Below are 10928 nucleotides of genomic sequence, written 5' to 3'. Positions count from 1 at the left end.
CACACAGCTGGTGCTGTGGAAGGTTTCAGGAGCCACAGAAGTTGCAAGCCGGAGCTTCCAACCACTTTCAAGCACAAACACACAGATTTCCTTGGGACTAGCTCCCAGCGTTTGACTGCGACCAGCGTGGCAGTCCCAGGAACAGACAGTGCCCCTTTAGTGGCCTGTAAGCACCTCAGGACACACAGGAGCAGCAGCCTAGGCACTTCCCCAGGGAGAAGGGTGTCTCTCTTCGGGCTCAGGGCGGTGACCTGTCAAGGCCAACATGACAGTCACGCTCAGCAAGCTGAGCCCGAATCTACCTGCTTTGGGAGAAGGAAAGAGGTCTTTGTCCTTTGGAGCCCCTTTGGCTCCTTTGGGATCCCCTTTCAAGGCACATGCAGCAAGCAGAAATGTGCAGGTTGGAAGGGACCGCTGCAGCTCCTCTCATGCATCCTCTTGCTCCCGCAGCATATCCTAGAGCAGCCTGCCCCAGAACATGCCCAGGTACCTCCTGTGTGTCTGTAACCTCCTGCTCCAGCAGTCAGTTTTTGACCTCCCTAAACAGTACACAACTGGTGCTCCATATATGGTTGATAGGAGAGGCAGTACCTTTTTTAATCCTTTCTACATGCTTGCAAGTTATGTGCAGGATATAAGTATTTTTACATTATTTTTTAATGCCTTAGCCCTTACCCGTTCATCCATTTTTGTGTGGCATATATGTGTTTTTATCCTCTCTTTATCCATTAATACATGTATTTTTTCCTTTCCTCCTCCTACTGCCCCAATGGTCTGTGGCTATCCCACCTCCTGCCGCTACAACTCTTGAGCTCTGCAAAGTAGCCAGCAAGTCAGTGCTGGCTCAGCCTCAGCATAAACCAGATGCTCGTTTTAGTAGCCGACCTGCTCTTTAATTAAAGCTCTATAAGTAGTATGTTTAAAAAATAAAAATAAAAAAGAATATCCATTTTTCTCTTGTGTCAAAAGGCTGGTAAAAGTACTGCAGCCTGCAATATTCAGACGCCAGAGGGCTGAGTTTTACACCACAGGTTCACCTGAAATCCATTGTGTCGGTGAGCAGAGGCCCCTCTCCCTCCCGCGTGAATATAGCAGTAACATTTTTTTTCCTGTCTCTGGCCATTAAGCAGTCACAGTGAGCCTACCAAGCTACTGCTGTGATATCCATGTGACTTTTCCTTTCTGAGAGAGACATGAGGCGCTCTCTGAAGGCTCACACTTTATTATTTTGCACCAAGCAAGGCTTAGAAAATAGTGCACACTTGCTTAGCGATGCTGGGAAGATCACTGCATGGTCCCTCTACTTCTTCAGAGGCAGGAACCTTGAGGACAGATCATCTTCAGAGAACCATTTTTTGTTTTCTTTCTCATCTACTTCTCAGGCCTTGCAGTACACATCATATTTCATGCTGGCTGACAGCTTTGTTCCTCTTAGACTTTCATGAAATTTTCGGTCCATTTCTTCATTCTGAGCTTTAGAGAAATATTTTCTCCAGTTCCCAATAACTCCTGTATACCACAAGAAGTAACAAGGGTTGAAGATGGTCACTACTGAGAAAGGATGATAACTTGTCAGACTCACCACTGACATCAGGCAAAAAGGAGCTGCTTTATGTTCCAAGAGGCCTGATTGCTTGACAAGGCAGGTCAGCAAGGACAGAAAAACAATGGCTCCTGCCAGGTTGTAGAGAGCAACCCTTGCTGGCAGGCTGCATACCTTTTCTCCTCAGGAGAGGTTTCCAGGGTGGTTTTGTGATTTTATTTTCCAAAGTGTCAGCTCCTTTCCTAAGGCACAAAGGCTTGGGTTGGCCTTTCTTTGTACATCACAACCCGGTCTTCTTCCCATCCAGATTCAGACTCAGCCTTACCACCCAACTGCCCACAAGAACACCATGCTACCATTTGTCCACAAAGAGGAACCATCCACCACATACAATGATGCATAACTGTTTGTATAACTTATACCAATGAATACTGAGTGCTAATCTCTGTCTTCACACTGTACTTGCTGATTGACCAGGGCTGCCACAGAGAAATGTAGCAACACAGTTTACCAAGGGAAGCAATGACAGAATATAGCAAGTCAGGATAGCTGAGGCACTTATGTATGCACCCCGCTAGCAGCAATACTCTTTTCCACAGCAGATGTTCATTGTACAAGATGCCCAGGTGACACCACACCGTTATATATGCTTCGGCATTAGCTCAGTGGGCCATGGCTAAGTGAGATGGACCAATTGGAAAGGGACTTAAAAGGCAACTTCTCCACTTGCAGACACTTACCCTTACGGAAGAGAATGTCCCCAAATTTCCCATGAGTTTCCTTGGATTTCTCTTTCATGGCTTGGAAACTGGTCTTTTTGACAATTCTGTGAAAATCTGCCTCACTTAGGGAGAATCCAAAGAAGGCAGCAATCTTCTTCATTCCCACTATCTGATTCTGGTCAAAGGAACATAGCGCAGTGATTAAACCAAAGACCTCAGCACCTTACCACTGATACCAAACCAACTTCTGGCCTGGCAGAACAGGGGTACCTCCCACAGCAATATCCAGGAATTGTAAGGACTTGCAACAGAGAGGACATCCACAGAAAGCAGCCTCAGCTACAAGGCTTTCTCTTCTCTCCTGTAAGTAACTGCACAAAAATGGCTACTTCTGAAGAGAGGGAAAGCTGCCCTCCTCCTACCCCCCATGGGCCTCCCATATGTGCACAAGAATAGCTCAGAAAGACTTGATCTCCTCATGGGGCGTGTAGGTTTGATCCAAGACTTTCTTCCTGCTCATAGTGATGCATATAAAGGGAGCTGTGCAGTGTGTGCATGAAGATCCAGGCAAGACACCTCACCTCTTTCAAGTCCTCATAGCTTATCACCATGATCTTCTCATTGTCAATAAACTTGTTCCATTCCATTAAATGATCGAAGTAGGAGCCCCATCCCACTGTGGACAAAAGCAAGAGTCATATTCATGCAGAGTAAAGCCCCCTCAACCCTGCTCTGCAAAAGGAGCCCAACCAAGAGAATCAGCCTAGAGAGATATCTAAGAAGGACACCAGGATCATGAAATGAGCAGAGCAACTCTGTTGTTCTGGCTGAGATCAACATGGGATCGCCCCAGCTCTAGGCATTAGGTAGCAGTGAATGCCCTTGGAGATGTTTGGAAAGGGATGCTGGACTGCGATTTCCAGGACCATGCCCCTGACGTGGAGAATGCCCGAGGAAAGAAGGGAACGTACATTTCCCATTCATGAAAGCTATGAAGAACTCATCCCATGAGGTGAAGGAGGGCAACATGGGCAAGTTGTTGTTGAAGTGGTAGTAGGAGACGGCTGTGTCTTTGGGGTTCCGAACCAGCACAAGGACCTGGCAGAAGAAAACGCGTTATTTGGTTGGGATTTGGTGAATGGGCAAACACTAAGTTACTAATAATTCATGGCTATGAATACCCACAAGGATTGTACAGTGTGGACAGTGCTGGTCTAATTTCTTCTCCCTAGAAAGAAATCAGAGCCTTGGCAGGCTGCTTACTGCTAATGTGAGTATCAGGGTGTCAGCAAGACACTTTTCAGTTTTCAGCAATGTCTTTGGGACACACCTCTGAGCTCACTCCAGTCAAGAGGAATGATCTCTTGTGCTACTGACCAAGACACCCATGAAAGGGCTGTAGGTTCACCCATGCTTCTCAGTGCACCAACCCTGTTGAAGAAGGCCTTAGCCCCAGTTTGTTGTGGGCTTAGCACCAGCACCTGACTCTTAGAGGCAAGCTAAGGCCCTGCTTAGTTTCCCAGCACAAATTTGGAATCACCTTTCTCTTGATATTTGAGGGGGGCAGTGACATCCAACTATAAGCAGAGCACCACTTGAGCCAGCACAACTGCCATTGAGAGAGAATGTGTGTTCATAGCCTCAACACACTGAGAGCTGCTCCTTCACCTTTGGAAACATCCCCGAGCATTGAACAGCCCAGGAGGAACTGCAGGAAACCCATTTCACATAGGCAGCGGAAAGCTAATTTGGAGTAGAAATGCTTTTGCAATGTGACCCGGAGAGAGGACTTACCTTAGCTTTGCTTTGGAAAAAGGACATTGGCAGGAGATGAGGTGGGAGATGGGTTAATATGATTCTTCTGGAAGGCAGTTTCTTCATTCTCTTTAAAGGAAGTGGAAAGAAAAAGGAGAGAAGTCACTTACTCAGTGGAAATCTGCGATTTCAGGAATCATGGGTAATGGGGAAAGGTGAGACCAGAGAAGAAGGATTCTATCTTTTGGGAAGCCAATAGGGATGCATTAGAGGGGTGAGCTTCTGACGGTTTCTGCCACAGCTTCACAGGAGATGGACCAAGGACAGCACACCCATGATATGTGCTCTTTAGGAATGACAGGCTGGGAAGGCGAGGTGGTGGAGTTGCTCTTTATGTGAGAGAGCAACTGGAATGCGTGGAGCTCAACCTGGGAGTGGATGGTGAGCAAGTTGAGAGCTTGTGGGTAAGGGTTAAAGGACAGGCTAATGTGGGAGACACTGTGGTGGGTGTCTGCTACAGGCCGCCTGAGCAGCATGAGGAAGTTGATGAGGCCTTCTATAGTAAGTTGGATGTTGCCTCACGGTCACAGGCCCTGGTTCTCATGGGGGACTTCAACTACCCTGACATCAACTGGAAGGACAACACAGGCAGGCACAAACAGTCCTGGAAGTTCCTGCATTGCGCTGATGTTAACTTTTTAACGCAGGTTGTGGAGGAGCCAACAAGGAGAGGTGGGCTACTGGACCTCGTGCTAACAAATAGAGAGGGACTTGCAGGAGATGTGAAGGTAGGGGGTAGCCTTGGCTGTAGTGACCATAAGTTGGTGGAGTTCAGGATCCAATGAGGAGGAGACAGGGCTGTAAGTAGCCTTGCAACCATGGACTTCAGGAGGGCCAACTTTAGCCTCTTCAGAGACCTCCTTGGAAGAATCCCATGGGCTAGAGCTCTAGAAGGAAGGGGGGCCCAAGAGAGCTGGTTAGTTTTCAAGCAGCACTTCCTCCACGCTCAGCAGTAGTGCATCCCTGTGTGTAAGAAATCAGGCAGAGAGGGCAGGACACCTGCGTGGCAGGAGCTTGTGGCAATGCTCAAGCAGAAGAAGGCGGTATACAGAATGTGGAAGAAAGGACAGGCCCCCTGGAAGAAATACAGGAACATTGTCAAGGAATGCAGAAATGAGACAAGGAAAGCTAAGGCACATCTGGAATGCAATCTGGAAAGGGATATTAAAAACAACAACAAAAATGTCTTCAAATATATTAACAGCAAAAGGAAGATCAGGGAAAACATGAGTCCGCTGGTGAACAGGGTGGGTACCCTGGTTACGAATAACACAGAAAAAGCAGATTTATTGAATGCCTTTGCTTCAATGTTTACCAAGGACAGCCCTTTAGAGTCCCAGGCCCTAGGGACAAGAGAAGAAGCCTGGAGAGAGGAAGACTTGCCCTGGGTAGAGGAAGACTGGGTCAGAGAGCACCTAAGGCAACTTGATACCCACAAATCCATGGGCCCTGATGGGATGCACCCCAGAGTGCTGCGGGAGCTGGCGGATGTCATAGCTAAGCCGCTCTCCGTCATCTTTGAAAGATCCTGGAGAATGGAGGAGGTGCCGGAGGACTGGAAGAAAGCCAATGTCACACCACTCTTCAAAAAAGGCAAGAAGGAGGACCCAGGCAACTACAGGCCGGTGAGCCTCACCTCCGTCCCCGGAAAAGTGATGGAACGACTCATACTGGCCATTGTCTCCAGGCACGTGGAGGACAAGAAGGTGCTCAAGAGTAGTCAGCATGGAATCACCAAGGGGAAATCCTGCTTGACTAACCTGATAGCCTTCTCTGATGGAATGACCAGCTGGATAGATGAGGGGAGAACAGTGGATGTCGTCTATCTCGACTTCACCAAGGCTTTTGACACCGTCCCTCACAACATCGTCCTGGCCAAGATCCAGAAGTGTGGGATAGATGAGTGGACAGTGAGGTGGATTAGGAATTGGCTGGATGGTAGAGCTCAGAGGGTGGTGATCAGCGGTGCAAAGTCTAGCTGGAGGCCTGTAGCTAGTGGTGTCCCCCAGGGGTCAGTCTTTGGTCCAGTCCTGTTCAATTTATTCATCAATGACCTGGATGAAGGCACAGAGTGCTCTCTCAGCAAGCTTGATGATGATATGAAACTGGGAGGAGTAGCTGATACCCCAAGGGCTGCACTGCCATCCAGAGGGACCTGGACAGACTGGACAACTGGGCATTGAAAAACATCATGAAATTCAAAAAGGCCAAGTGCAAGGTCCTGCACCTGGGGAGAAATAACCCCAGACACCCCCAAGGCTGGGGACTTGTATTGGAGATGGAAATTTCTATGATCTGTAGAGTCATAAATAAGCATTGTGTAAAACAAAATCCAGACCTTGGAGGGAAAAACACTGAACCTTGATAATGCTCAGCAGAGGCCACTAACAAAGGAAGGTTGTAATACCCGGATCCCTGAAGAAGAACAAAAAGCAACATGTTATCTAAACCAACAAAGCAGTAGTTAGTTCAGAAGAAGCAGAACTGCTGTTCAGGCTGGTTTGCAGCCAGCCTGACTATAAACTGCTGTCTAAGGAAGTTTGAAGGCCAAAAGTCACTGGGAGAACAAGAAGGATAAGGGAAGCAAGACCACCAAATTAAGGGATGAGACCCCCTTCTGGAATTTGCACAGGCGCAGTCCTAGAAGGATAATATAATAGAAAGGCAGAGATTTACCTGCCCCTGGGGGGCCTCCAGGCACGTACTGGCCCTACGTGACCAAACCCCCCAGGGGATAAAATACGAAGGGCAGATTTGGGGGATGGAGACTCCCAATATCGAGGCCAATGTTGTCTCCTGCAGGGATGCCAGCTATGATTGAGAGCCTGCTGGCCCCTCCAGCCTGCTACCTTGGAGAGATGTGTAGCCTCGTAATTCTGCTGGCAAGTATTATTCAGTAAGTAATCTTTTCGTATTCACATGTACTAACCAATTCGTGTTCGTTTGTACTCGTACCTATGCTGTGTTAATTAAAGGCATCATTGTTATTAAGTCTATTTCTTGTCCTTGGATTGCTGAGCCCATCTGGCACAGGACTGACCTTCTGGAGAGCAGCTCTGCAGAGAAAAACCTGGGCGTCGTGGTGGACAAGTTAACTGTGAGGCAGCAGTGTGCCCTTGTGGCCAAGAAGGCCAATGGGATCCTAGGGTGCATCAAGAAGAGCGTCTCCAGCAAGTCGAGGGAGGTGATCCTGCCCCTCTACTCAGCCCTGGTGAGGCCACATCTGGAGTATTCTATCCAGTTCTGGGCTCCACAGTACAAGAGGGATGTGGAGCTGCTGGAGAGAGCGCTTCGCAGGGCTGCAAGGATGATCAGGGACCTGGAACATCTGCCCTATGAGGAAAGATTGAGAGAGCTAAGCCTGTTCAGCCTGGAGAAGAGAAGGCTCAGAGGGGATCTAATCAGTGTCTATAAGTACCTCAAGGGAAGCAGTGAGGAGGATGGTGCTGGCCTCTTTTCAGTGGTGGCCATTCACAGAACTAGAGAAAACGGCCAGAAAATGAAGCATCAAAAGTTCCACAGGAACTTAAGGAAAAGTTTCTTGACAGTGAGGGTGACAGAGCACTGGAACAGGTTGCCAAGAGAAGTTGTGGAGTCTCCTTCTCTGGAGATGTTCAAAACCCGCTTGGACGCAGTCCTGTGCCGTGTGCTGTAGGTGACCCTGTGTGTGCAGAGGAGTTGGACTAGATGACCTCTAGAGGTCCCTTCCAACCTTAAGCATTCCATGATTCTATGATTCCGTGAGATAATTGTTACTTATCCAACCTGTTTGATCCAGGGTTTCAGGCCCCTATGGCACTCCAACACTGTTTGTGCTCTAAGGTGCTGGATAGAGCACAAGGGGCAACAGGACTAGCAACTTGTGCTGAGTATAGCATGTTTTATGGCTATAGAGCCTGTTCCTCATCACTGAGATTACCCATGGTCTTTCAGTTATTTCTACCTTTGATAGGAAATTTGACAATATTCGCCCTGCCTACCTCAAATTTCCCAGGATCTCCAAACTCTAGACGTGGAAATATCTGTAGCTCCCTTTCAACATTTATTCTCTCTTCAATTTCTTCTTCTGTATATCTGGCATCTGTTGATTCCAAATCTCTCACAATTTCATCAAGCCAGTTCGTACCTGGAATGATAAAGACATGTGCTGACCCACTCCTGTTTATAGCCTTGTCACAGTCAAGGAAGTTTGACTTCACCTCTGGCCCTCAGCTAGGTTTACGTAACTGGCAGGAGAAAGGGTCATTGATCAAATCTCTGGAATGCCAAGCTCCTCACAACCTTTGGACTAATCTCAACTCTCTCAATCTCTGTAACTTCACAGAGCTTCTCTATGAGGCTCTGAGTTTGATGAGCCAAGCCTCAACTCATATTTATCATCTTTGGGGCTGTGGAGGTGAGACCTCACACCTTTATACTATTTCTGGCTTTGAATAGCTCTGCAGACAGCACACAAAGCACATAAAGGTCACCAGATCCTCTTTTTCTGCAAATGACCTATCTACATATTCTCTGAAGGGACGTATTGAGAGGGAAACAGCCAAGAGTCCTGATACCAGACATGTCTTTCCAAGTCCATGAAAACAACCATATATCAGTCCTCATTAGTAGGAAGCATTACCTGTATTGCCCTTGCAGCAAGAAGGTTAACCATATACTCTCCTATTTTAACAAGAATATAGTCAGAAAATCCAGGGGATCATGATTTAATTAGCACTGGTGCGATGAACATTGGAATATTGTGAGGAAAAAAAAAAAAGGCAGAAGGAGATATTACTGCAGCCTTCCACTACCTTCAGGCAGGTTATTGAGAAGATAGAGCCAAATTCTTTTCAGAGTTGTCCAGGAAATGACCAATGGGAAATATTACAGACCATAGCAAAAGGAAGCCCAACTGCATAAAAGTTAAAAAAAAAATCCCTATAGAGGGAAAACACTGCCATGGTTTTCCTATGAGATCTGTATCCTTAAAGTTTGAAACTCTGCTGAACAAAACTTTGAGCAACCAGACATAACTTTGAAGTTACCCCTGCCTTGAACAGGTGGTGTTATGTGACTTCTAGTGGTGCTTTATAGTCTAATTTTGTGATCCTGTAACCTGCTCAGCCGATTAACATCAGTGTAAACTTTCTTCAGATGTAACTGCTGTGTTAAATGATGGCACACACTTATGGATTACAGCATTGTGTAATTAATTCTTTATCAAGCAAGCAGCACTCACCTGTTTTAGGATATCCTGTGAGAATCACATCATCACTTCTGACTTCAAAGGACTTCAGAGTTTCCAATGTTTCTGGACTGCTAAGAGTAGCAGGGAACAAAATGCCTTTGTAGGAAAACTGCAAATCTTCCAGAGCCATTTTCTCACACTCTGAAAAAGCCTTGTCCATTATTTCAATGACTCTTTCTCTATTTCTAGTCATGTTTGTATCCCTGTGGAATGCTTTGCAAACAGACTGAGATTAAGGCTGTCTTTCTACAATCCAGAAAGACTTTATGAGACAAGTTATGAAACTGTAAAGGACGTTCACTCAGGAGTGAAAACTCAGGTAACTGATTAACTCCATTTGTGCTTTATTAACTCTATTTGAAATTATGGTCTCAGAGACTGACAGTAGAGGCAAGGAATTTCCAGTGTAGCTGATGGTAGCAACAGTAGTTTCTTTTCTACAAAGCATTGCTATTGTGACAACAACTATAGTAGCACTGCTGGCATTCAGAATGTTGAATGAAACTCAAGAAAGTGCTATAAAGTGGATTGTACAAAATGCTTTTAACTGGTGTGCTAGGTAGTACAATGAAGTGCAAACTAGATAACAAGAACAGTGCATCTCAACCTTTTTTACTATAGACTCCTCTAGTGGATGCATTTCCGAGGTTACAACTTCCTTCCAGGTGCCAGATCTTTCCAGCTATCAAAATTTCACTTGACATAATCATTTTAACTTTATCACTCAGAAAGTCTCTCCAGAACTAAGTACAAGTACTATTTAAGGATTACTTTTCTTGTTTAAATACTCATATGTGAAACCTTATACTTCCTCAAAGAATTATTTTTCTTTCCTTGAACAGGTGGCACTTTCCTTCCTCCTCTTTCCTATTCCATTATCCCACTGAATACATGGGCCCATTGAGTGAATATAAAATAAAGACTACTCTGAAATGCTCTGTCCCTCAAGATGAGAGTATAAGGGCAGGAGGTGATTGGACCCATGGTCCTGGAATAACAGTGGAAAGCAGTACTGCAGTTTAGGCGCTAACAGAGTGATACCTGTAACATTTATTGAAGATCAAGCACCACCCTTCTTCGCTAACATAGATGTGCTCCTTAGAACTGTCATTTCTGTAAGAGCCCTGCTTGTATATTGTAACCATTACATTATCAGCCTGCTCTTATGAAAAGAATAATTTTATAAAGTGGTACTCTGGTATCATTTGGCATATTTTTTGTGCCATAAACCAGCCCTTACCCTCTTGGAGCTTCTGCTGACCCGCTGTCCCTGTTATGAACCCTATTACTTGCCCTTCAAAATGATGTCAGCTGATTATGATGTGGATCATGCATTGTAAGGTTGTTCACTCTCATGAGTAGAAAGAATGAATATGATCAGGTTTTAAACAGTGCTTTTTCTAGAGTAAAGGGCCATACCATCTGATATTTCCCAGGTGTCACAGTCCACTAATTTGCCCATTACATTATCTTTTACCTCTAAAAAGCTCCTTGGAGCTTTCACAACACAATGCACGTTTAACATCTCCTTCTGATACATTTGATTTATAAATAACTCAGATGAGAGTTTAATCAGAATAACTTATATTCACAATAGAGACTCAAGAAGGATATTGAC

General features: G+C 45.8%; 1 protein-coding gene across 1 annotated transcript; it reads right to left on the bottom strand.

Annotated features, from left to right (window-relative positions):
* Positions 1-1378: 1378 nt before the first annotated feature.
* LOC104574316 (sulfotransferase 6B1) lies at positions 1379-9503 on the bottom strand. Its single transcript, XM_088534825.1, has 7 exons — positions 9302-9503; positions 8061-8206; positions 4060-4149; positions 3237-3363; positions 2847-2941; positions 2284-2440; positions 1379-1509 (listed from the first exon to the last, which is right to left on the bottom strand). Exons 1-7 carry the CDS (start codon positions 9501-9503, stop codon positions 1379-1381), a joined length of 948 nt encoding a protein of 315 aa, XP_088390951.1.
* Between the last annotated feature and the right edge of the window lie 1425 nt (positions 9504-10928).

Source organism: Tinamus guttatus, unplaced genomic scaffold (assembly GCF_059628265.1).
Source record: "Tinamus guttatus ecotype Peru unplaced genomic scaffold, ASM5962826v1 Tinamus_guttatus_pri_ptg000601l, whole genome shotgun sequence".
NCBI lineage: Eukaryota > Metazoa > Chordata > Aves > Tinamiformes > Tinamidae > Tinamus > Tinamus guttatus.
Note: the sequence above shows the minus strand (reverse complement) of the source record. Positions and strands in the feature narration are given on the sequence as shown.